Genomic DNA, 23996 nt, shown 5'->3' on the forward strand with positions numbered 1-23996 from the left:
TGTTATGTTACAGCCTTATCCTAAAATTGATTGACAAGGAAAAAAACGATCCGCGCACAATAACCCATAATGACAAGGCAAAAACAGGTTTTCAGAATAATTTTTTGATGAAATATACATTTACATAAATATTCAGACACTTTAATCAGTACTTTGTTGAAGCACCACTGGCAGCGATTACAGCCTCGAGTCGTCTTGGGTATGACGCTACAAGCTTGGCACACCTATATTTAGGGAGTTTCTCCCATTCTTCTCTGCAAATCCTATCAAGCTCTGCCAGGTTGGATTGGGAGTGTCGCTGCACAGCGTTTTTCAGGTCTCTCCAGAGATGATTTATCGGGTTCAAGTCAGGGCTCTGGCTGGGCCATCAAGGACATTCAGAGTCATTGTACTGTTGGAAGGTGAACCTTGCCGAGTCTCAGTGCTCCGGAGTAGGTTTTCATCAAGGATCTCTCTGTACTTTGCTCTGTTCATCTTTCCTTCGATCCTGACTACTCTCCCAGTCCCTGCCGCTGAAAAACATCCCCACAGCATGATGCCCCCACCACCATGCTTCACAGTAGGGATGGTGCCAGGTTTCCTCCAGACGTGACGCTTGGAGTTCAGGCCAAAGAGTTCAACCTTGGTTTCATCAGACTAGAGAATCTTGTTTCTCATGGCACGAGAGTCCTTTAGGTGCAATTTTGCAAACTCCAAGCGGGCTTTCATGTGCCTTTATACTGAGGAATGGCTTCCATCTGGCCACTCTACCATAAAGGCCTAATTGGTGGAGTGCTGCAGAGATGGTTGTCCTTCTGGAAGGTTCTCCCATCTCCACAGAGGAACTCTGGAGCTCTGTCAGAGTGACCATCTCTGCCAGAGTGACCATCGGGTTCTTGGTCACCTCCCTGACCAAGGCCCTTCTTCCTCGATTGCTCAGTTTGGCCGGGCCGCAAGCTCAAGGAAGAGTCTTAGTGGTTCCAAAATTCTTTCATTTAAGAATGATGGAGGAACTGTGTTCTTGGGGACATTCAATGCTGCAGAACAGCATGACATCACCAACAAAGCCAGAACAAGTTATAATTTGTCTCATAGAATCTTCAAAACGAAGTATGAATGAAGTCAAAGATTGTGGTGTTTGCTGTGTAGTACCAATCATTTATGAAAGTCAACAGAAAAAAACTATAATGCACTATAGTGCCTTTCCAAATCATGTCCAGTCAATGTAATTTACCACAGGTTGACTCCAATTAAGTTGTAGAAACATCTGAAGGATGATCAATGGAAACAGGATGCACCTGAGCAAAATGTTGAGTCTCATAGCAAAGGGTCTGAATACATATGTAAAGAAGATATTTCATTATTTTATTTTATTTTTTATAAATTTGAAAACATTTTTAATAACCTGTTTGTGCTTTATCCTTATGGGATATTGTGTGTAGATTGAGGGAAATGTTTTATTTAATCAATTTTAGAATAAGGCTGTAACATAACAAAATGTGGAAAAGGGAAGGGGTTTGAATACTTCACGAATGCATTATATATTCAATCACATAGATAACATAATATAACCATATGTGGATATTGCAATAATAATAATGAGACTATGATTAACCATGTTTTAATATTGAAGGATAAACTGCCAAATAACCTACTGCATATTTGCTAGAGTACTCTTATTTCTCCTGTCTTATTCAAATGTAAAACAACCGGAGGACATTCAGAATCATAGTTTGTTTGATTACAGTCATTGGACCAGAGCAGTTTCAATTGAACACGCTCAGCACATTACTTTGGACGGGTTGTGAATAGATACAGTACAGCTGCGACCGGAAGTGACTTTTCATAGTACGCTAGTAAAGGATTTTAGTTAACCATTTTCCTAACCTTAACCTAATTATCCTAACCTGCTACGAAAAAGTTACTTGCGGTCATGGGTGTATACCCAAAGATGTGTTCTATCTGTGCCACCACTATAGTCGAAACCCTTTGGACGAGCATCTGCTAGTGTCTACTGAATGACATCACTTCATCCAAACATTCCCACACCTTCCCTGCAACTCTCAAGCCTCTCTGCTGGAGGGTAATGGATTGGAAGATGAAAAGTTAAAGTTTTTAGTAAGTGAATACATTGCACTGTTATTTACGTATTAATTTTACACATTTGTTTGTGGATGCTTTATGTATGCATAAGAGGTACGGGATAACTAATTTGCGTGTAACAACAACAAACAAAAAACGTTTTAGCTAATGTTAGCTAGCTAACTTTTTTTGGCCAAATTCTGCTAGCTAACTATGGCGTTCTGTGAAGCTGCTCAACCAAATGAGCTATTTTGGCAACTAACGTTACGGTATATGTATTTTGTTGTTCTCGTAAAACAATGTTAGCCAGCTAACGTTAGTGAGTTAGCAACAAAAGTTACTTTCCTAGCTAGTTAGCCAGCTAGCTACCGAGACTATCGTTAGATCTGGTCCATCGCGCGATGACAACAAATTGGCTGGTCATTTATTTATTTATCTTTTATTTAACTAGGCAAGTCAGTTAAGAAAAAATTCTTACCAAAAGGCAAAATGCCTCCTGCGAGGACGGGGGCCTGAGATTAAAAATAAAAACAATATAAATATAGAACAAAACACATCACAAAGGAGACAACACTACATAAAGAGAAATGAGGCAACAACATAGCAAGTTAGCAACACAAAACATGGTACAAACATTACTGGGCACAGACAACAGCACAAAGGGCAAGAAGGTAGAGACAACAATACATCACAGCCATAACTGCCATCTGCTAACATCATCATCAGTCAGAGTTATCATCATCAGAGTGTTATTTTTGGCTGTAAATTACTTTTGTTTAGTGGCTGGCATCAATATACCATTGCTGTAACTCCGAGTAAATATGTTGCCAGAGTGATGGATAACGTTTTCTTATGTGCGCACAGGGTGGAATACCTTTAAGCACTTTGGTCCACGCTCATACGACGGATCGCCACTAGTGCAAGCGCACCCGACGTCAGTGGTTGAAAGTATTTTATTTATGATAAATGGTACCCTGCACACGCAGAGAAGGGTCAGAGAGGAAGATGCGAAGCGTTAGTATGTATGGACAACTTTTTTGCATAAACGCCTTCCCATCATTGAGACAATGACTCCCGTTATTAGGGCGGAGACATTAACATCTCATTATTGTATACAGATTTCTGGCAATATTTATACTTTTGGGTCTACTCTACAAGTCATTGATTGGGTTCGTCTATGCAATGGACACGCAATGGACCAGAGCTATGCCATCATGTGTGTAGCTAAGCTAAAGCTAGCCTGCAGGCTGCGCGAGTTCCAAATCAAAGTTTTTGTTTACTTGGCGGTCTAGAAGTCAGACATTTTTTCCATGCTAATTAAAGTAATTTTTTAATGTATACAATCCCCAAAACAAATTCAGACTGGACGTGCTGTTTAGCAGATGACTAGCCAGTTACAGAAATCCACATATTGCTTTGCGAGATGTTTATTTTATTATGACCAGATAACAATGCCATCTATTAAGTTCCCATTATAGCATCGACTCATTGGCATTGTCTTTATAACTAGATAGAGCTAGGCCTATATTTAAGTAATAAGGCCCAAGGGGGTGTGGTATATGGCCAATATACCATGGCAACGGGCTGTGCTTATGCACAATGCAACACAGAGTGCCTGGATACAGCCCTTAGCCGTGGTGTATTGGCAATATACCACAATCCCCAGAGGTGCCTTACTGCTATTATAAACGGGTTACCAACGTAATTAGAGCAGTAAAAATAAACGTTTTGTCATACCCGTGGTATACGGTCTGATATACCACAGCTTTCAGCCAATCAGCCTTCAGGGCTCGAACCACCCAGTTTATAATATATTATTTACACAATATATTTGTTTAGTCTCTTTCTACAGGCATTTTCTTTCTTTGACACATTTTCTTTCTTATTTCTATTGAATGTTAACATGTTTTCTGTATGAGGATTATTGATGGGGTTTTTCTGTATGAGTGTATGAGTTGATTGTGATTATTTTGGCCTGTGTAGGATGTCCTGTTTAAGATGATTGAACTCACAAACCAGAGACCCTGAAGGGAGTCCTGGACCCCTGACTACTAGCCCAGCCTGCCAGCGATGTCTCCCAAAGTGCCTGGCCATGGCAGGGCGGAGGACACGGCGGTACAGGTCGCTGTTCGAGTGCGCCCCCTGCTGCCCAAGGAGCTGCTGCACAGCCACGAGAGCTGCATGACGGCTGACCCTGAGCAGCGCAGGGTCACTCTGGGTCACGACCGACACTTTCACTGTGACTTCCTGTTTGAGGAGACCAGCTGCCAGGAGGAGGTGTACGCTGTGTGTGTCCAGCCCCTCATAGAGGCCTTCTTTCAGGGCTTCAACTCCACTGTCTTCGCCTATGGGCAGACAGGCTCTGGGAAGACATACACTATCGGAGAAGCCAACCTTTGTGAGTTTCTGGTTTCTTCCCCGCTACCTGCAATGTTTGGTCATTTAATAATTTTTGTTCTATGCCTTCTGAGTTCCATCAGAGGAGATGTGCTAGCTTGTAGTGTAGAGGAGCGGAGAATAGATCTTCTGGTGTGTGATATAGAAATGCTGATATGCAGAGAATTCACACCCATCCTGGAAGCCAACTGCACTTCCTACAATTCAGCTGCCACAGCCTGCGGGAACAGTCCATACCAGACAGGCTTGCCATCTGAGCTACTGGTGTGTGAGATGGCAAATCTGTGTGGGTGGGTTATGGTTACAACACAGAGCGTGTGTGTTTGTGTGTGATGAAGTATGTGCTATATTAGATCAGTTCTGTGGTGCATGTGTGTGTCAGAGGTACGTGTTCCTTCAATGAAAACAGTGCAAAGCTGCAGGCAATGGTTTTATATACGTACATACTTAATTATCCTCAGAGGGGTTACTAGGCTATACCATACAGGGTATATGAACCCAGTGTCTGTGTGTAGCTTCCTTTAGGGATGAGGAGCAGGGCATCATCCCCAGGGCTGTGGCTGAGGTCTTCAAGCTGCTGGATGAGAATGACCTCAGTGACTTCTCTGTCCGAGTGTCTTACCTGGAGGTGTACAAGGAGGACTTCAGGGACCTGCTGGAGGTGGAGACAGCCAGCAAGGACATCCACATCAGAGAGGATGACAAGGGCAACATTGGTATGGATATTTGTTTGTTTGTTTTTCCAACAAATATTTATCACAAATAAGCATCTCCCTGTGTTGTCAGGGATCTTAAAGTTCAACATGAGGGTAGGGAGGAGTCAAAGTCATGTGTGTTAGTTATTCATGTCCCTGTCTGTGCTCGTGTGTGCGCTTCCCTGCAGTGCTGTGCGGGGTGAAGGAGTGTGAAGTGGAGGGGCTGGACGAGGTGCTGAGCCTGCTGGAGTCAGGCAACACGGCCAGACACACAGGCGCCACCCAGATGAACCCCCACTCTAGCCGCTCACACACCATCTTCAGTGTGCACATGGACCAGCGCAGTGGCAGCTCCCGGGCCCATGGTAACCCAACCACGGGCACCGGGCCTCACGTCCTCTCCTCTAAGTTTCACTTTGTGGACCTAGCGGGGTCGGAGAGGATCCTCCGCACAGGGAACACAGGGGAGAGGCTGAAGGAGAGCATCCAGATCAACAGTGGGCTGCTAGCCCTGGGGAATGTCATAGGAGCCCTGGGAGACCCCAAGAGGAGAGGCACCCACATACCATACAGGGACTCCAAAATCACCAGGTATGTAGTCATCTAACATTTGGGGACTCATAAAATGGTGTGCAGGGTATATTGTTTTTCCTCCTTTTTTTGCAAATAATTTAAGTCTGACATTTAAATTCAGGATCTTGAAAGATTCTCTGGGAGGAAACGCCAAGACGCTGATGATTGCATGCATCAGCCCCTCCTCTGCGGACTTTGACGAGAGCCTGAACACACTGAACTACGCCAAGCGAGCCCGCAACATCCAGAACCGGGCCACGGTGAACTCCCGAGGAGAGCCGGACCGTGTGGAGGGGCTGGAGCAGCAGATCCGGGCGCTTCGCAGGGCCCTTGAGAACCGCCAACGCTCAGAGACCCGTATCATCGCCCGCTCGGACCCAGACAGGCGATTGCGCCCCGGAGAGGGAGAGATCATCAGACTGCAAGCCCAGAGTGCCCACTACAGGACCTGCACTGACACTGCATACAGGTGAGATGAAATGCACACAAACTGCTTTAATTTTCTTGATAATCACTGGCATTAAGTTCAGTAGTTGACTAGAAGTAATATTATCAGTTTCATAAACAGTTTCATAAAAGGGCACTTTATTGTGAGGATAGATGTGTGTGGGTGTTGTGTTTGGCTAATGAGCTCAGGAGTAGTTGTCTGAATATGTAAGTCTGTGTACCCATCCCCAGGTTGCTGTGTGAGCTGCAGGGTGAGGGGGTGCTGACTGCGGAGCAAGGCCTGAGGGTGAAGGACTGGCTGTGTTCTGTGGAGGAAGAACGCAGCGGCCTGGCCACTGCCTCAGGACCTGACAGCGGCATCGAGAGCAGCTCCACCGAGGACACCTCCGCTCTGAGGAGGGGGAGGGCTGCAGTCAAGAACCAGGTCATACACACATTAACAATCACTATATCGCTCACTACATATTCATAAAGCTCCTATTTATTCAAAGAAAAGGCTTAACAAAATATTTTATCTTATCAACAAGAGGTTCATCCTAGGGCTGGGTAATATATCGTATTTTAAGGTATACCGGTATGGACCCCCATACTGCTATGGGTTTTTACAATGCTGTTTATAGCGATATGTTGATACAGTGCTAAGTAAGTTAACAGTTCCAAAAAATGGACTACTTCATGGTCAGTTTTGATAACGTTTTCATATGTATGCACATGGTGGCATACTTTTAAGCACTTTGGTCCATGCTCATCTGTCCATTCACTAGTGCATGCGCACCCAACGCTAGAGGTTGAAAGTATTTTCTTGTGGATAAATGATTCCCGGCACACACAGATAAGTTTCCGAGAGGAAGAGGTGAAGAGAGAGGTTTCACTGCTCATAAAACATATTTAGAATGTTTATTTTTCAGAAACATAAAATACTGTCAAATACTGCCATACTGTCAAAATTTTCAAAATATCACATCTTTTTAGACATATCGCCCAGCCTTAGTTCATCCTATCCTAAAAGCATTCAAACAACCTGATGGAATTATGGTGGTAAGGCATCAATCATCTCACCGAACAATCCAGGAAGTGTTGTGCTCTGTGACTCATAATGTATCTGTCATTGAACCCCACAGGAGGCAGAGAGTGGTGGGGAGGAGTTGGGCCGTAAGAGGGAGGAGAGTGTGGCTCAGCTCCAGGGCCAGGTCCAGCAGCTGGAGAGAGAGAACACAGACTTCCTGGCTGCTCTGGAGGACGCTATGGAGCAGTACAAACAGCAGGTCAGAACTACACAGCATTTTAACTTCTTACTGGCATTTTGGTGTTCAACATGACAGCACTGTAATCATCAAAGAATAAAAGCAAATACATTTTGTCTAATTTCTTAGTCTGTCCTCACTTGCCTCCAATATTTCAGTACTAGTCTCCGTAGATAATAATTTACATCTTGAGAGATGATCAACATTGTTTCAATGTTTCAATTATTCTCTCCCCCTCCCCTAGAGTGATAAGCTGCAGGAGCAGCAGGACGTGATAGTGGAGCTGCAGTGTCTGCTCTCGGGGTCAGGTGTACCGAGGTTGGGATTACACCTGACACCACGCCCCCACACCGCCCCCCAGGGCTCTACGAGCCACTCCCACAACGGACTCACCAACAGACAGGTACCTGACTGATCAGCACGTCTTAGTAGTGGAATGAAAACTGGCATGAAGTTCCACAGTCTCAACGTTAATCAGTAGTGTGTTCCACAGTGTATGTCGCTGTGTGCTATGAGTGTGACTGTGTTGGCTGTAGGTTAGTCCAGTGAACTGTGTGGAGAGCAGCTCATTTGGTGACCAGATCCAGTGTGGTTATGGTCAATCTTCTCATGACCACGAGGACCTAGGAGAGGGAGAGGTGAAGGACTCTGAGGAGGAGGACACTTACGTCAACATGAGCCACGACAGACAGAAGTATGGAGAGATTATCACATCTTTATTTAAAACTGAGTGAGATCAGGCAGATTATAGAATGCCCAAGCATCATTGACTGTCTAGGTTATTGATGGTTACTGTATGTATCTCTTAGACACGTGAATCTGACTTGGACTAAGAGAGATATTATGGGTGGGTCAGCAGTTGGAGGGAGAGGTCTCCTGTCTCAGCTGCCTGGGCTGCCTGCCTGTGAACAATTCTCCACCAGGCGTCCATGTGAGTCCCACAGCAGGACGGGGCCTAATCAAATTCTAAATGAACTAATTCAAATTCTAAATGAACTAATTCAAATTTAAGTTGACTGTTGAAGCACTAACATGTGTTTGCATCACCTTCTCTCTGTGCAGCCAACTCTAGTGTAGGGGAGAGCTCAGTGGGTTTGGGGTCAGAGTGGGGCCTGCTACAGGCCCAGCAGAAGATCAGAGAGCTGTCTGTCACCATCCGCATGAAGGAGGAGCTCATCAGAGAACTGGTCAAGACAGGTACATACCTAAGACCATTCCTTCCTGGCTTTCTATATGGTGGCAATCACATGCCTGTTTTCTCCCCATAAACAATACTTAATGTACCATGGAGTGGTGGGACAGATGTTATCATGTGTTACTGTAGGTAAAGACGCCCAGGCTCTGAACAGGCAGTACACCCGTAAGATCTCTGCCCTGGAGGGGGAAGCTGAGCAGGCCAGGCAGGAGGTCCAGGAGGCCCAGAGACAGCTTCAGGACCTGGAGAAACATGAGAAGGAGACCAGCGGTGTCACTGACAGGACCAGGGCCCAGGAGTGTCGCAGGAAGATAGCTGCAGCACAGAGCAAAGTACAGGTCGGTCTGTCTGAGCCAGACTCCTACACTAATGCATACTGTACACTCGTAACATCAGTTAGTATGTCTGCTCATAGTGGATGTTTGTACTAGAGGTCGGCATGGCTGATTTAATTAGGGCCGATTTCATGTTATAGCAATCGGTAATCAGCCTTTTTGGACACCGATTATGGCTGATTACATTGCAATCCACAAGGAGACTGCGTGGCAGGCTGACCAACTGTTACGCGAGTGCAGTAACAAAAGGACCTTGTGGCTGCAAGGAGCCAAGGTACGTTGCTAGCTAGCATTAAACTTTATCTTATAAAAAAACAATCAATCTTCACATAATCACTAGTTAACTACACATGGTTGATGATATTACCAGGTTAACTAGCTTGTCCTGCGTTGCATATAATCAATGCGATGCCTGTTAATTTATCATCAAATCACAGCCTAATTCAACTTTGCCAAACGGGTGACAATTTAACAAAAGCACATTCGCTAAAAAAGCACAATTGTTGCACAAATGTACCTAACCATTAACATCAATGCCTTCCTTAATATCAATACACAGAAGTATATTTTTTTAAACCTGCATATTTAGTTAAAATAAATGCATGTTAGCAGGCAATATTAACATGGGAAATTGTGTCCCTTCTCTTGCGTTCAGTGCAAGCAAAGTCAGGGTATATGCAGCAGCTTGGGCCGCCTGGCTCGTTGCGAACTGTGTAAAGACCATTTCTTCCTAACAAAGTCCCTAATTAATTTGCCAGAATTTGACATAATTATGACATAACACTGAAGGTTGTGCAATGTAACATCAATATTTAGACTTAGGGTTGCCACCCGTTCGATAAAATACGTAACGGTTCCATATTTGACTGACAGAATAAACGTTTTGTTTTCGAAATGATAGTTTCCGGATTTGACCATATTAATGACCAAAGGAACCACCAGCTTTCATATGTTCTCATGTTCTGAGAAAGGAACGTAAACGTTAGTGTCACAACTTCCGCCGAAGTTGGTGCCACTACTTGTTCCGGCGGCGTTCGGCGGTCGTCCGGCTTTCTAGCTGCCACCGATCTACGTTTCTTTTTCCATTTGTTTTGTCTTGATTTTGCACACCTGGTTCCCATTACGTTATAATTTATTCCCTATGTAACCCTCTAGTTCCCACATGGTTTTGTGCGTGTTTGTTCTTTGTTTAGTGTTCAAGACTTCTGTGAGCTGGTGTGTTTTCCCTGCGTGGAAATTTTGTTGTTTCTTTTCGAGTAAAGTACGTCTTTTACTCAGTTCTGTGTTCTGCGCCTGACTCCGTCCTAACTGCTGCACATTGACACATGACAGTTAGCTTTTTTTAAATGGCACTTATTGCACTTTTACTTTCTTCTCACTGTTTTTGCATTATTTAAACCAAATTGAACATGTTTCATTATTTATTTGAGACTAAATTGATTTTATTTTTATATTATATTAAGTTAAAATAAGTGTTCATTGTTCATTCAGTAGTGTTGTAATTGTCATTATTACAAATATTACAAATATGTATAAAAAGCCAAATACCAATTAAATCGGACAATTTAATATATATATATTTATTAAATCGGACAATTTAATATATATATATTAAATTGTCCGATTTAATCGGTATTTGGCTTTTTTGGTCCTCCAATAATCGGTATCGGCGTTGAAAAATCACAATCGGTCGACCTCTAGTTTGTACTCTCCTGTGGCGGTTTATTCATATTTGTGTGTGTGGGCGTGTGTGTGTGCACGTTAGGTCCTGAGCCAGCGTCAGAGGGACACGGCGCAGCTGGCCTCACTGTCTGCACAGAGCGAGCGGCGTGTTTCGGAGCTGGAGCGCAGCGTGCAGGCCATGAGGCAGCAGCAGGAGCAGCTGCAGAGACGTCTGCGACACGAGAGCCAACAGAAACGACGCCTGGAGACAGAGATGCAGCGACGCACGCACAGAGTCAAGGTGCCGCCCTGGAGAATGTAGAATACCTGCTAAGAAACCGAGTGGAGCAGGACAATGCTGTGGTTTTTACAGATTGGCATTTGTCACATCCAAAAGTTTTCAGTGATCACATGACATCAACACTTGACAAATTTGCATTCATAGCGTATTACGTATTAGCCTAAATTCTGTGGACAGAATTCCAACATGTAACTAACACCTGAATTATGCATAGCAGCTATTTCCCCACATCAGTTTTCTCAAATGAGAGAAGGACTAGGCAGTTTGATGGCAATTATATTGTTGCTATTAGAATATGATGCCTGCCTACCTTGGTATCCCTCTGTTTTTACTGAATAATCCCTCTTTCCATCCCTCTTTCCATCCCTCCCTCCCAAGGAGCTGGAGATAAAGAATGAACAGCAGCAGAAGATCCTGAGGATAAAGACGGAGGAGATTGCTGCCTTCCAGAGACAGAGACGCAGCGGCAGCAACGGCTCTGTCATGTCACTGGAGGAGCAACTGGTGTGACATGGGTCTTCTACAATGCTTATGAAGCATTTATATAGCACATATAAACAGTTGATTAAGTATTTATATACCAGTTAGTTATACAATAGGCATAGAATCTCAAAAGCATTTATACAGATGTTACATACAAACCATGCAGTAGTTCTACACAATTTATAAAGTAATTGTATGGCCTTTTAAAGTATTTTATGTGGTTTTACTCATAGTTTCCTCTATATATGAGCCAAGGACATATAACAACTAAAAACTAGCCTGGCCAGGAGATCAGCTGGCTACATATGTATCCAAAAAAGCATGTTTCAACATCCAAAGGCTTTATTTCCATTGTTAAGTGTGAAAGATGAAAAATGTCTCGTATCCCCCAGCAACTAAATGCAGCTGAGTTCCCCTGTGCGTTTCCATATATCTCACACTCATAGTACACATTGAGTGGAGAGAGTCTCAAGTCATTATCTTATGTGCCTGGACAGGCCCAGAGCTCACACTGACACTCACACTGGACCAGTGTGATACACAGCCACCATACTGAACTCTGTGAGAAAGCCTGTTTTAGTGGGTCTCTTAGCATGGTCTTTTTAATGAATAGAGGAAGAGACCTGGCAGTCTGTGTGATGGAGATAGGTGCGATATAGATCAATACACTGAATGATGGGCAATCAACAACAAAAACTCCCAGCTGCCTGTCAGTTATAGATTTACAATGTTGTGGGGCACAAGTGTTTTTAATTATTTCTTGTCCGGGCTTCCCATGAGCAAAATGGCTGGTCTTGTTATTGAACGTTCTTCAGATGTGGGATGTGTCTACATTTGCCCCTTTTGTGTGCAATGTGAGTTATGTCTGAAATATTGAGTTCCTTTGTATGGTACTACAGTGTTTCATTGTGGATCCAAATGAAGTGTGTCTGCATGTGTTCCCGTGCGAGCAGAAGATTGAGGAGCAGAAACGCTGGCTGGATGAGGAGATGGAAAGTGTTCTGGAGCAGAGGAAAGGACTGGAGGACCTGGAGGGAGAGCTGACCAAGAGGGAACAGATCTTAGCCAAGAAGGAGGCCCTGCTGCAGGAGCGCAGTGGCCTGGAGACCAAAAGACTCCGCTCAAGTCAGGTACACACACATTAAACAAGCCCCACACACTCAGTGGCTCTTCAGGTATAGTGGTTTTGCCAAGCTAATTTCAATTTAATTATTTACCGTACTCATTGATAAATCATTAATAAATCTAGTACGGCCGAGTAGTGTCTTTCCTTCAACTGTAGTGTATCTCTTCTCTCCCCGTAGGCCCTCAGTGAGGACCTGGTGACGTTGTCTGGCCGTATCGAGTCTCTGGAGCGGGAGCTGAGTGAGAGGAACGGCCTGCTCCGCAGCAGCAGTGCCCAGGACTCCCAGCAGATCCGCCAGGAGATCAACAACCTGCGCCAGGAGAAGGACACACTGCTCAAACAGAGAGTGGAGCTGGATGACAAACTACGGCAGGGTAGTCTGCTCTCACCAGAGGTCAGAGACCCTACAGGCGTACAGAAGCTTCTAACACCGCCCAAACACTTCTCTGTGTATTCTTTCCATACGTAGTATTTGTATAGTTTCTGTAGTTTGGCGTGTTAGGTTCTGAGTGTCAATGCAGGCGGTGCCCCTGTAGTTTGGTATATTGTGTGTGTGCCTGTATCCCCCCCTCCCCATTTCAACCCCTGTGGCTCTCTTTGTTCTGTCCCCAGGAGGAGCGGTCTGTGTTCCAGCTGGACGAGGCAATCGAGGCTCTGGACGCTGCTATAGAGTATAAGAACGAGGCCATCACCCAGAGACAAAGGCAGCTGAGGGCCTCTGCCAGCATGCTCTCCCAGTGGGAGATGAACCTTATGGCCAAACTCAGCTACCTGTCTGCCTCAGAGACCCGTGCGCTGCTCTGCAAGTACTTTGACAAGGTATGTCTGTGTGTCCCTCTTCCCTGCTGTTGTGGTTTTCACTGTGTCTGCTCAAATACATGGCCGCATAGTCAATGTGTACACGGCAAGTCTCCATTCTGATTCAAAGCAGCATGGAAATGGAGTGAGAGAAAGATAGGGAATGTAAGTTGTTTGTGTGTGTAGGTGGTGTCACTGCGGGAGGAGGAGCGTAAGCTGCAGCTGGCCCTGGCAGATCTAGAGATGCGTGGTGAGGAGCAGCTGCAGCTGGTGCAGTGGCTGGAGAACGCTTTGGACCGCACACAGCTCGACACGGACCGCAGGCTCACACAGCAGCAGAAGGAGCACGAGAGGAGTGTACAGCTACTGCTGCAGCAGTGCCGAGGTGGGCCTCACACACAAATAAATACACACACCTGTAGGATTTAGGCAGAACATGTCAGAATATAACCAACATTTTTTGTTTTCAACAAAGATCTAGGCACACTTTGTTGCTCCACCTCAAGACAACAAAATGAGACACGGGCAAAACTACCCCTTTCTATTTTTAAGATATATATTGTTGATATTTTATCTCCATTCAGTTTGCCATGTCTATACCTCCCATTCAACCCTCCCACACCCAGTGTGATAACAGCCACCAGGCCCATTATCTGCAGCGCAGTGTTCCTCAGGTATTGTTGTGGTCCCCCTGATGTTTACTTCCCTACAGAGCAAATGGACGAGGGCCTGGTGGGGAGGCAGAGGCAGTACGAAGGCTGGATCCATAACCTCAGTAAAGAGCTCAACCACTACAAGGCTGCCAACCTGGAACTGAGCAACCGGTTCAGGGAGCTGTGTGGCAACGCCAGCCAGCCCATGGAGCAGGGAAAGGGTACTGTATGGCTCATTTTGGATAGGGACATGCTATTGTCATTTTTTTACAAAGTGCCCTTGTCAGTAGGTAAAGTACATTAATGTACTTTATGTAACATAATGTAGGTAAGATAAGATAACAGAAGGCATCGATATAAAAAACATAATCCAATCTCTGATTTCTGTTAAAATAATCCTCATCTGCTCAAATACTCAGACATCTGCTCTCTCAGATAAAAAAATAAAAAAATTACATATGTAAAATGCACATCTGTCAGGGAATAATAAGTATTCAGCATTCAGTGTTTGTGAGTATTCTGTCCTAGTCTGTCCTGTTCAGTGCTGGGTTGTGAGGCATGTGAATATTCATTATTTTAAATGTTGGGTTGCAGTTCCGGTCTTTGAGGGCAGAACAGCAGGCAGTGGCAGTGTGGAGAGGCTGAGCCGAGGCCCAGACGACAGCCGTAGGGGAGGGCCAGGGGAGCAAGAGAGACCAACCAGGTCCCGGGAGGAAATAAGGGAGCTGGTCAACGCCCCTCTCCCTGCCACATGGAGGCGCTCCTCCCTCCCCACCGAGGACCCTTGCGGTATGGAGGAGCTACAGCAGCGGGTGGCCGTGGAGACGCCTGTAAACCGGGTGGTTCAGACAGGCACGGGGCCTTGGAGTGGGACAACATCTCTGCCATTTGCCAAATCACGCAGAGAGTCCCGCCGATCCAGCCTCAACACCGGACCACTGATCTCAAACAATTCCAGAATTGATGTGAGGAAAAATCCTGTTTAAAAGCACAAGGACCTCATGGTAGAATCAAGTTGAAATGCAAAAGGACCTTACGGCAGAATTCAGTTTAAATGCCAAAGGGCTTAATGGCAGGATCCTGTTTAAAATGAAACAGAATCAAGTTCAATTCCACGTGTCAAAATTGACTCTTTTTTTTCCTGTTTTTGTACTGTTAAAATGATGTATTTGTTTTATAAACTGTATGTCTTTTGTATTCATCCCTTTCTCATTTTTCTATATTTGTGGTTTTATAAATAAATGTTGAAGAATGCTCTTTGTTTTCTATATCAAGCACTTTTCTTTTCCTCCGTGTAATTCATCCGCTTGTACAATAATAGATGTCATCATAAACAGGTTATACTGTTCACTGTTGCTATTTTGTCGTCACTACCCATTTCTGTATGTGAAATAAAATGATTCTTGCTTCTGTAATCTCTGACTGACTAATATATTGTAAAGGCATAATGTAAAAAATATTGTAATCAAATGTATTTTATGAAGCCCTTTTTACATCAGCAGTAGTCACAAAGTGCTATACAGATACCCAGCCTAAAACCCCAATGCAGATGTAGAAGCACGGTGGCTAGGAAAAAACTCCCTAGAAGGGTGGAACCAGGCTCAGAGGGGTGGCCAGTCAGAATTAGAATACTAGAATGGTATGACAGTGCTGTGATAAAATACTGTGTAAAATAATGCATTTGAAGAATGTAACTGCACTGTATGATTGCTAGTGAGCTAGCCAGACAGTTTTAGAGGAATGATTCCATAAATGTTTCCATTAACTGCCAATATGACATTACATTCAAACAATGCAGTCACTCCACAGCCATACACTGGCTGAAATCAATTGATGACAAGTTGTAAATGCAACAGGTACTGATATTGTATCATATATCACTCACAGCTTTAAAATAAAATGAAAATGTAGACATTTATGGTCTGTTTACATATACATTATCAATCAATCAAATGTATTTATAATACCCTTTTTACATCAGCCAATGTCACAAAGTGCTGTACAGAAACCCAGCCTAAAACCCCAAACAGCAAGCAATGCAGATGTAGAAGCACATTACATGACCAAACGTATGTGGACACCTGCTCGCCGAACATCTCATTCTAAAACCATGGGCATTAGTACGGAGTTGCTCCCACCTTTGCTGCTATAACAGCCTCCACCTCTTCTGGGAAGGCTTTCCGCTCGGGGACTTGCTTACATTCAGGCACAAGAGCATTAATGAGGTTGAGCACTGATGTTGGACGATTAGGCCTGGCTTACAGTCAGCGCTACAATTCATCCCAAAGGAGTTCGATGGGGTTGAGGTCAGGGCATTGTGCAGGCCAGTCAAGTTCTTCCACACCAATCTCGACAAACCATTTGTGTACGGACCTTGCTTCGTACACACACGGGGGCATTGTCATACTGAAACAGGAAAGGGCCTTCCCCAAACTGTTGCCACAAAATGGGATGCACAGAATCATCTAGAATGTCATTATATTATATGTCATTATATGCTTGTGTATATATAGTGTATTTTAGAGACTATTTATACAGAACATTTGTATATAAACTGTATTTATAGTTAAGACTATCTTAGGTTGACTATGATTATATTTTTTCTGATGTATCACATGCCTTTTATTTTCCTGCATAAGTAAAATCAGGATTATGCCTCTACTGCCACTCATTCCAATTAGACTGGTTTCACCACATTCTGGAACTAGTAATTAAATAATCTCTCTATGTGGTCAGTTCTCTTATGGCTGTGACTTGTGTAGATTATAAAAAGAATACGTGGCCATTAAGGCCAGCTCATTCCCATAGGGCGGCGCACAATTGGCCCAGCGTCGTCCGGGTTAGGGGAGGGTTTGGCCGGGTAGGCCGTCATTGTAAAATATGAATTTGTTCTTAACTCACTTACCTAGTTAAATAAAGGTTCAATAAAATTATTCCAAGACGTTCAAATGTTCATAGATGACCAGCAGGTTCAAATAATAACAACAGTGGTTATAGAGGGTGCACCCTAGAACTAAATGGTAGTAAATTATCACACAGTACACCAGATAGGACAGGAGAATCACATTTCACAAAAAGGACAGACGGACCCTATGCCACCGCACATAGTCTATAAATTAGTATAAATTAATAGCACACAATGATTTATAATACTGATCTCACGATCCTGGATCAATTTAAGGGGCAAAAGAAAATGTACGAGCTTGCCAGGAGTCGAACCTAGAATCTTCTGATCCGTAGTCAGACGCGTTATCCATTGCGCCACAAGCCCAGTACTGATTTTTCCTGCCAAAATAGCTATTTTAACATTCTACAATTCCTGGTCAATTACTGTACTGAACATATGATATGCATATGATATGTTATAAATTCTAGTTAGGTGGATAACGTTAGCTAGGTTAGGGGTTAAGATTAAGGTTATAGAATTAAGTTCAGGAGTTAGGTTAAAGGTTTACGGTTAAATTAGGGTATGTGCTGATAACCGGGCACCCCCCATAACAATTCACCCCCCTCCTACTGAAATATGGGCAATGTTCTGAACGTTAAATCTCACTCAGTACAGCAGCCCGGGCCACGATTTTGGGTTGGCAACTGTGTTGCCTGCGTGATGATTACAAAGACTATCGAATAATGCTAACGTTAGCTACTGTAGCTAGCTAACGCTACTTAGCGTTACATATGCCTCTCTTGGTGATAATGCATAGTTTCCGCAGAGCCTTTTTATTTGGATGAACTGAAAAGACATCACATCACGTGTGAATCTCGTTTTGTGATTTGGATGGGTGGTGCAAAAATAAAACTAACGAGCTTGCCAGGAGTCGAACCTAGAATCTTCTGATCCGTAGTCAGACGCGTTATCCATTGCGCCACAAGCCCGCTGATGAAACCAATTGGCATACCAGCAATTTTTTAATTGGTCAATTTCTAAACGATATGTAAACGATTTGTAGTGAAATTGTATGTGATTGGTTAGCATAAAGCTAGTGCATGGTCAAGATGTTCCATTTAGTATATGTTACATTTCGTATGGTATGTATTAATTTGTGCATGTCCAATAACACATTTGTATGATATATTATGAATTTCCTAGATGTACAACATGTTTCAAATTTGCAAAACATGATATGTTACGAATTCTAGCTAGGTGTTAATGTTAGCTAGCTGGCTAACATTAACATGGCTAGGGGTTAGGGTTAATGTTAGAGTTGAGTTTAGGAGTTAGGTTAAAGGGTTAAGGTTAGGGTTAGCTAAACGGGTTAAATTTAGGGTTAGGATTAGCTAACATGCTTATACTCCTCTGTAAACTGGTCATCTCTGTATACCCGTCACAAGACCCACTGGTTGATGCTTATTTACAAAAGCCTCTTAGGCCTCACTCCCCCCTATCTGAGATACCTACTGCAGCCCCCATCCACACCCGTTCTGCCTGTCACATTCTGTTAAATTAAAGATCCCCAAAGCACACACATCCCTGGGTCGCTCGTCTTTTTTGTCCGCTGCAGCTAGCGACTGGAACGAGCTGCAACAAACACTCAAAACTCGACAGTTTTATCTCAATCTCTTCATTCAAAGACTCAATCATTGACACTTTTACTGACATTTGTGGTTGCTTTGTGTGATGTATTGTTGTCTCTACCTTCTGGCCCGTTGTGCTTTTGTCTGTGGCCAATAATGTGTGTACCATGTTTTGTGCTGCTACCATGCTGTGTTGTCATGGGTTGCTGGCTTGCTATGTTGTTGTCTTAGGTCTCTCTTTATGTAGTGTTGTTCTGTGATTTGGATGGATGGTGCAAAAAGGAAGTGAACGAGCTTGCCAGGAGTCGAACCTAGAATCTTCTGATCCGTAGTCAGACGCGTTATCCATTGCGCCACAAGCCCGCTTATGTTTTTCACGCCAATGCTTCTTTATCATTGGTTGATTCCTGGTAACGCTTGTGCGTAATTTCTTCGGAGGCGGACAACTATATGATTGGGTTTCACCCTGCTGTTAATATTCGGGGGCTTCAAAGTTTTTCCTATATGGATTTTTTTGTCCTTTGGGTGGTGGACCATTCTTGATACACATGGGAAACTGTTAAGCGTGTGTTGCAGTTCTTCACACACAAACCCGTGTGCCTGGCACCTACTACTCCGCCATACCTGGTTCAAAGACACTTCGCCCTCTGAATGGCACACATACTCAATCCATGTCTCAAGCCTTAAAAATAATTATTTAACCTGTCTATCCCCTTCATCTACACTGATTGAAGGGGACTTTACAAGTGACATCAATAAGGGATCATAGCTTTTCCCACTAGCACTGACGAGCACTGGGAAAATGTACTTGATACTATTGTGATGTGTTGTTGTCTCACCTACAGTAGCTATTTTAAGATGAATGCACTAATTGTAAGTCACTCTGGATAAGAGTGTCTGATAAATTACTAAAATGTAAATGTAAAATGGATTCACCTGGTCAGTCTATTTCAAGGAAAGAGCAATGTTTCCTAATGTTGTGTACACTTTGTGTAGATTAAACTAAGCTTCATAAACTAGGTTTTTACACATTTGTGCACCTGCAAAATACATATTGTTGTCTTGTAGGCTTACCGACTGACATGCTGTCTTTTAGCATTCTCCAGACAAGCCTAAATAGCACCTCTTCCTGTTAGCTGAGCTGTAATTACAGGTTGACAGACAGGTCATCTCCATGGCCCTCTGCTAGGTTTTGAGTGGATAAGTGGAGTTTTAATAATATCCATCACAATACTTTGAAATATATGTTAGAAATTAATTTGATATAAAAACTGATCAGTGCAGACAGCGTCGTGCAATCTGATATAAGACAATGGTGCTCGCCCCACATTGTTGCATGTCGCCAAGCAGTTCACTGAGAGTTGCAGAGTGGAAAGTGTTGTAATTCAGACGAAGCGACAAAAGGACATGGATTTGTTAACCATGTCTGCTATAGGAGCCATGTTGACCTACTTATATAGTTGTTGTGTTGTGCTGTCTATGGTTTGTCTGTCTTTGTATATTCCAATTAATTTCTAGGCTAGTCCTACAGTAGAGGGCACTATGTTGGGTCACGGGTCATGGTCACATGTAGGCCTATATAGACACACAGGTGACCAGTAATTAGGGATGCATAGGTAAGGAGAGCATACTATTCTTGCTCAATGTTAACCCTTTGGAACTATGATATGGCAGATGGTAATTTAATCTGCCAGTATCTAATTCTTGTTATTTTAATATTTGCTGCTAATAAATGGACAAAAGACCCAACTAAAAGGTTCAGGTCTGGAAAGCAGATATGTTTTGCAAGCATTTATGAACATTTGCAATCCAGCCTGTGCTGGCTAGGCTACATCTGCCCTTTTCCTAATTTGACGATGGTCATCAAATGTTGTATGCATATTATGGAACATACGTTTGTAGAAACCATTTGTTGATAAATTGTTTTTCACCCCCATTTGTTTAATCGAAGTGTGTTTGTTATTCATTGTTGACTGTTAGTGTCAAATAGCCTACCATTTGAATTGTTTGACTTTATGGATTCATACACTAGATGGCGCCAAATGACTGGAACCTTTTTACTCATATCCTTCCAGGAGGAAGGAGCGACTTCACCTAAATTCAAAACGGAAAAGTTTGTAGCCTTTCTTTCCCTGCCCTTGATGCCGAGTCCTTGCGGAACTAAAGGACTCGAGGACTCGGGGGTAAATAAATGGTGATCGTTTCGTTTAACTTTCTAGTAGGATTTCCGTCCTATTTCCATCATAAACCCACCCACTGCAGTCATTTCAGATGTGCAATGAATGGCCCATAGCCTCCTCCCAACATTATTCCATTCTGAGGCTCAACTAATACAATTTTGACACATAATAATGGTGTATGCATTTTGAACTCTACTTATGGAAAATAAGCTTGATCGGTCAAATACTGTGTCATATAGGCCTAATCAATACTAAATTTTAAACAACAACTTTGCTCTATACTCCTCAAATGGGGATCTGCCCGCAGGCGGCCAGTTGCCCATCCCTTGCTTAGGCTATGTGTTTGACACCCATCCAAGACACCAGTCGAAGACACCTTATTTCGAACATTTGTGGCGCGCGTCAATTTACTGGAAAATCGCAACGAAATCAATTGTAAAGAAATATCTCTCACACACAGACACGCACGCACACAGACGTACACACACACACGCACGCACATGTTGCCAGGTTACCTTGTTGTTGTTGGCCTAATTTACCATCGTATAACAACTGACTCACACACCTGCATCGAAATGGCGTGTCTCAATGATATGTCAACATGTTATTGTTTATTATAAGGAGGCATGTAACAATGCAAACAAATTAAAACACATGAAACATGTTATTATCATTTAATGTTAAAAATCTATAATTCTAGATCTCTGAAACTGTGCACTGCCATTTGTTAGAACACAACTTTAGTTCTAAAGTTACATACACTTTCATTAATTTGCTACCCAACTGCAATAACAAAGCCAATTCAGGACTATACAAATCATTTTAAAGTCTTGTCTGCACCAAACATGGAAAAGATTGCATTTGACTTCTTCAAACAAAACAAGGACTCTTTGTGCAGTGAATCTAATTCCTAGGTTTAGTGTGTATTATATTCGCATATTAGAAAAAATATCTTATAGAACATTGATTGTAGTTTGTAAACTTTTTTAGAAGATGAGAATATGCATTGGGGGATAAATATAAAATATAAAATATCTATTGTAGAGTAGGATGTTTGTGTCTCGACTATAACTTTGGTGATTTAATACCATCATTTCTGACATATTACAAAACATCTGACACAAACAATTAGCAATCCTATATTACAATGTTGAAACAAATTGAAATAGACCTAACATTTACGAAATTCTCTTAATTGCCCAATTAAGATTATATATTGCATTTTCGATTACAAACGTTATAGAGGTTATGCCTAGAGCATATCCCATTGACTTTACAGTATGATAACACGAGGAATGAAAAAGCATTAATCGAGCACTAGATGTCGGTATAACCCAAGTCAGTTGGACCATTATTCAAACCTCTTCATGAATTTCTTATAGGCCCATCCTCTCTTTTCAGATGACGGTCAAACCACGGGTCAGTGACATAAAATTAAGATTAAAAAGTCTACACGCACTTCAGCATTATTCGATGTAATCGATTTACGGATTGCAAAAAACTGCTATTTGGGATATATTTCAACAATTTGATCTGGAGAATCAGCAGGTTAATATGTGTCAATAAAGGCTATGGAAAGAGATAATTTTTAGGCAGACCTAGGTAACATCACTGCAGGCATTTTATTTTGATAAACGATTTTACAATGCATTATCTGACAATGGCTCGCACAATTGGTTAACAAGCTAGTAATCCGTCTGTCTATAGAGACACAAGCACTTAACCTAACCTTAAATTACCCTCTCTACAAGGAGAGACCGGACTCAGTGAAAGCACCACTTTGTTATAACAAAACCCAGGGTTTAGAGGTCAAGAACTGACCCGCTATCTCCGCGACGTGTTCTGTCACTGCCTGAGCCATCAACCCCACAAAGTCCCTCGTGACATTAGTCCATGACATGAGTCTATGATCGATTAATGAATATTTTTATCCATTCGAAAATCCTTTTGTGTGTGAGATAAAGATTGCGTGTGTGTGTATTTAAAGTTTATTTTTCACATGTACAAGTACAGTGAAATGCTTCACTTGAAAGCCCTACCCAACAGTGCAGTATTCAATATAAAAAAAGTATAACTAATAAGAAAAATTCAAAATAATAAAAACACGAGAAATAAGAATTAATAGCGGAAGATCTATCGTGTGTGTGTGCGTGCGTGCGTTTGTGTGTGTGTGATCTAATTGAGTAAATAGCCAAGTGAATACAATCTGCCTCACACAAGTATAACCATATGATTTTACCAAAAATAAAAACTAGAATGCCTTCAAGTACCAATTGTTTTGTTGTTGTTGCATTAGACAAAATGCACAGTCAAGCCTGTCCAGTTATTATACCTACTCCAAAAAGCCTTGAAAAAATAACGTATAACGTTAATGCCTTTTTGCCGTTTTCTCGCAAATACATGTATTTCTATTCAAAACATATTAAGATCAGTTTTATTACAAGGCGCTCCATCACTGAGAGCTCGTATAATAATGCATTACCTTTGTTTGGACCACCATCCAAAATGGTGCATAAAGGGTACATAAATGGTACATACATGGTGCATAAAAAAGTACACTTTTTACAGTATCTCTGCATATTATTTTCTCTACTTCCCTGTCCGACTGGGGCCGAACGGAGAGAGGGGATCAGAGATAAGTTCAAGAATTTCGTCTTCCAAGCCTGGGGAAAATTGAATACCCACAAAACATAGTCCAAATAGGTTTTTGAGTTACTTTAAGATTGATTTGTTGGCTGTGATATTGCAAACTTAACTGAAACTTCAATCGGTTTGATAGTTTAGAGAAATTAGATCACGACATTCTATGAACCATAAAAATCGTTTACCCTCCATAAAGTATTTGTATTTTCTCTATTCTCATTGCCTATTGGCGACATACACTGCTGGACTGGAACGTTGTAGTGTAGAATATCTGCTTTCAAACATGAAACATGGAGAGTGCCAAGCATTGAAGGTAAAAAGGGGGATTAGCGAGAAGAAAATGCTCACGCTAAAAGTTTAGACTGCAGGCTTAAATAGCTCAGCTGATAAATGAAGATATAGCAAACTGCATTGATTACGTCTCATCACATAGCACGCACTAACCCATAGCCCACCTGGACAATTTGCCAAAACGGCTGGAGAAAAAAAATGTCATGCTAAAAAACTAGGATAATATAGCCTAAGAAATATCATAAAGACATAGAAATTACATTAACAGATGTATAGTTAATTTATTATGAATAGCTACACAGCACCTTTACTGAGCACATCTACCACAGAGCAGATCTTACACTGAGCACGCATAGTATCAAAGCACAGAACTACAAGGCAAAATCCAGTTTCAATA

General features: G+C 42.5%; 1 protein-coding gene and 3 non-coding genes across 4 annotated transcripts; 1 reads left to right on the plus strand and 3 right to left on the minus strand.

The window, feature by feature from the left end:
• The first annotated feature begins 1848 nt into the window (after positions 1-1848).
• LOC135558625 (kinesin-like protein kif7) lies at positions 1849-15385 on the plus strand. The gene is made up of 20 exons (XM_064992568.1): positions 1849-2097; positions 4045-4459; positions 4974-5174; positions 5342-5744; positions 5848-6195; positions 6405-6597; positions 7295-7438; positions 7662-7820; positions 7954-8111; positions 8227-8348; positions 8480-8614; positions 8742-8950; positions 10713-10910; positions 11289-11414; positions 12347-12523; positions 12698-12913; positions 13132-13338; positions 13504-13702; positions 14030-14191; positions 14565-15385. Exons 2-20 carry the CDS (start codon positions 4132-4134, stop codon positions 14954-14956), a joined length of 4077 nt encoding a protein of 1358 aa, XP_064848640.1. The 5' UTR covers positions 1849-2097; positions 4045-4131; the 3' UTR covers positions 14957-15385.
• Positions 15386-17168: 1783 nt separating this feature from the next.
• Positions 17169-17241, minus strand: trnar-acg (transfer RNA arginine (anticodon ACG)). The gene has a single exon. It is a non-coding gene; the product is annotated as a tRNA-Arg (tRNA).
• A 532-nt stretch (positions 17242-17773) lies between these two features.
• On the minus strand, positions 17774-17846 carry trnar-acg (transfer RNA arginine (anticodon ACG)). The gene has a single exon. It is a non-coding gene; the product is annotated as a tRNA-Arg (tRNA).
• Positions 17847-18775: 929 nt separating this feature from the next.
• On the minus strand, positions 18776-18848 carry trnar-acg (transfer RNA arginine (anticodon ACG)). The gene has a single exon. It is a non-coding gene; the product is annotated as a tRNA-Arg (tRNA).
• Positions 18849-23996: the final 5148 nt, after the last annotated feature.

This window comes from Oncorhynchus masou, chromosome 2, assembly GCF_036934945.1.
Source record: "Oncorhynchus masou masou isolate Uvic2021 chromosome 2, UVic_Omas_1.1, whole genome shotgun sequence".
In the NCBI taxonomy this organism is placed as follows: domain Eukaryota; kingdom Metazoa; phylum Chordata; class Actinopteri; order Salmoniformes; family Salmonidae; genus Oncorhynchus; species Oncorhynchus masou.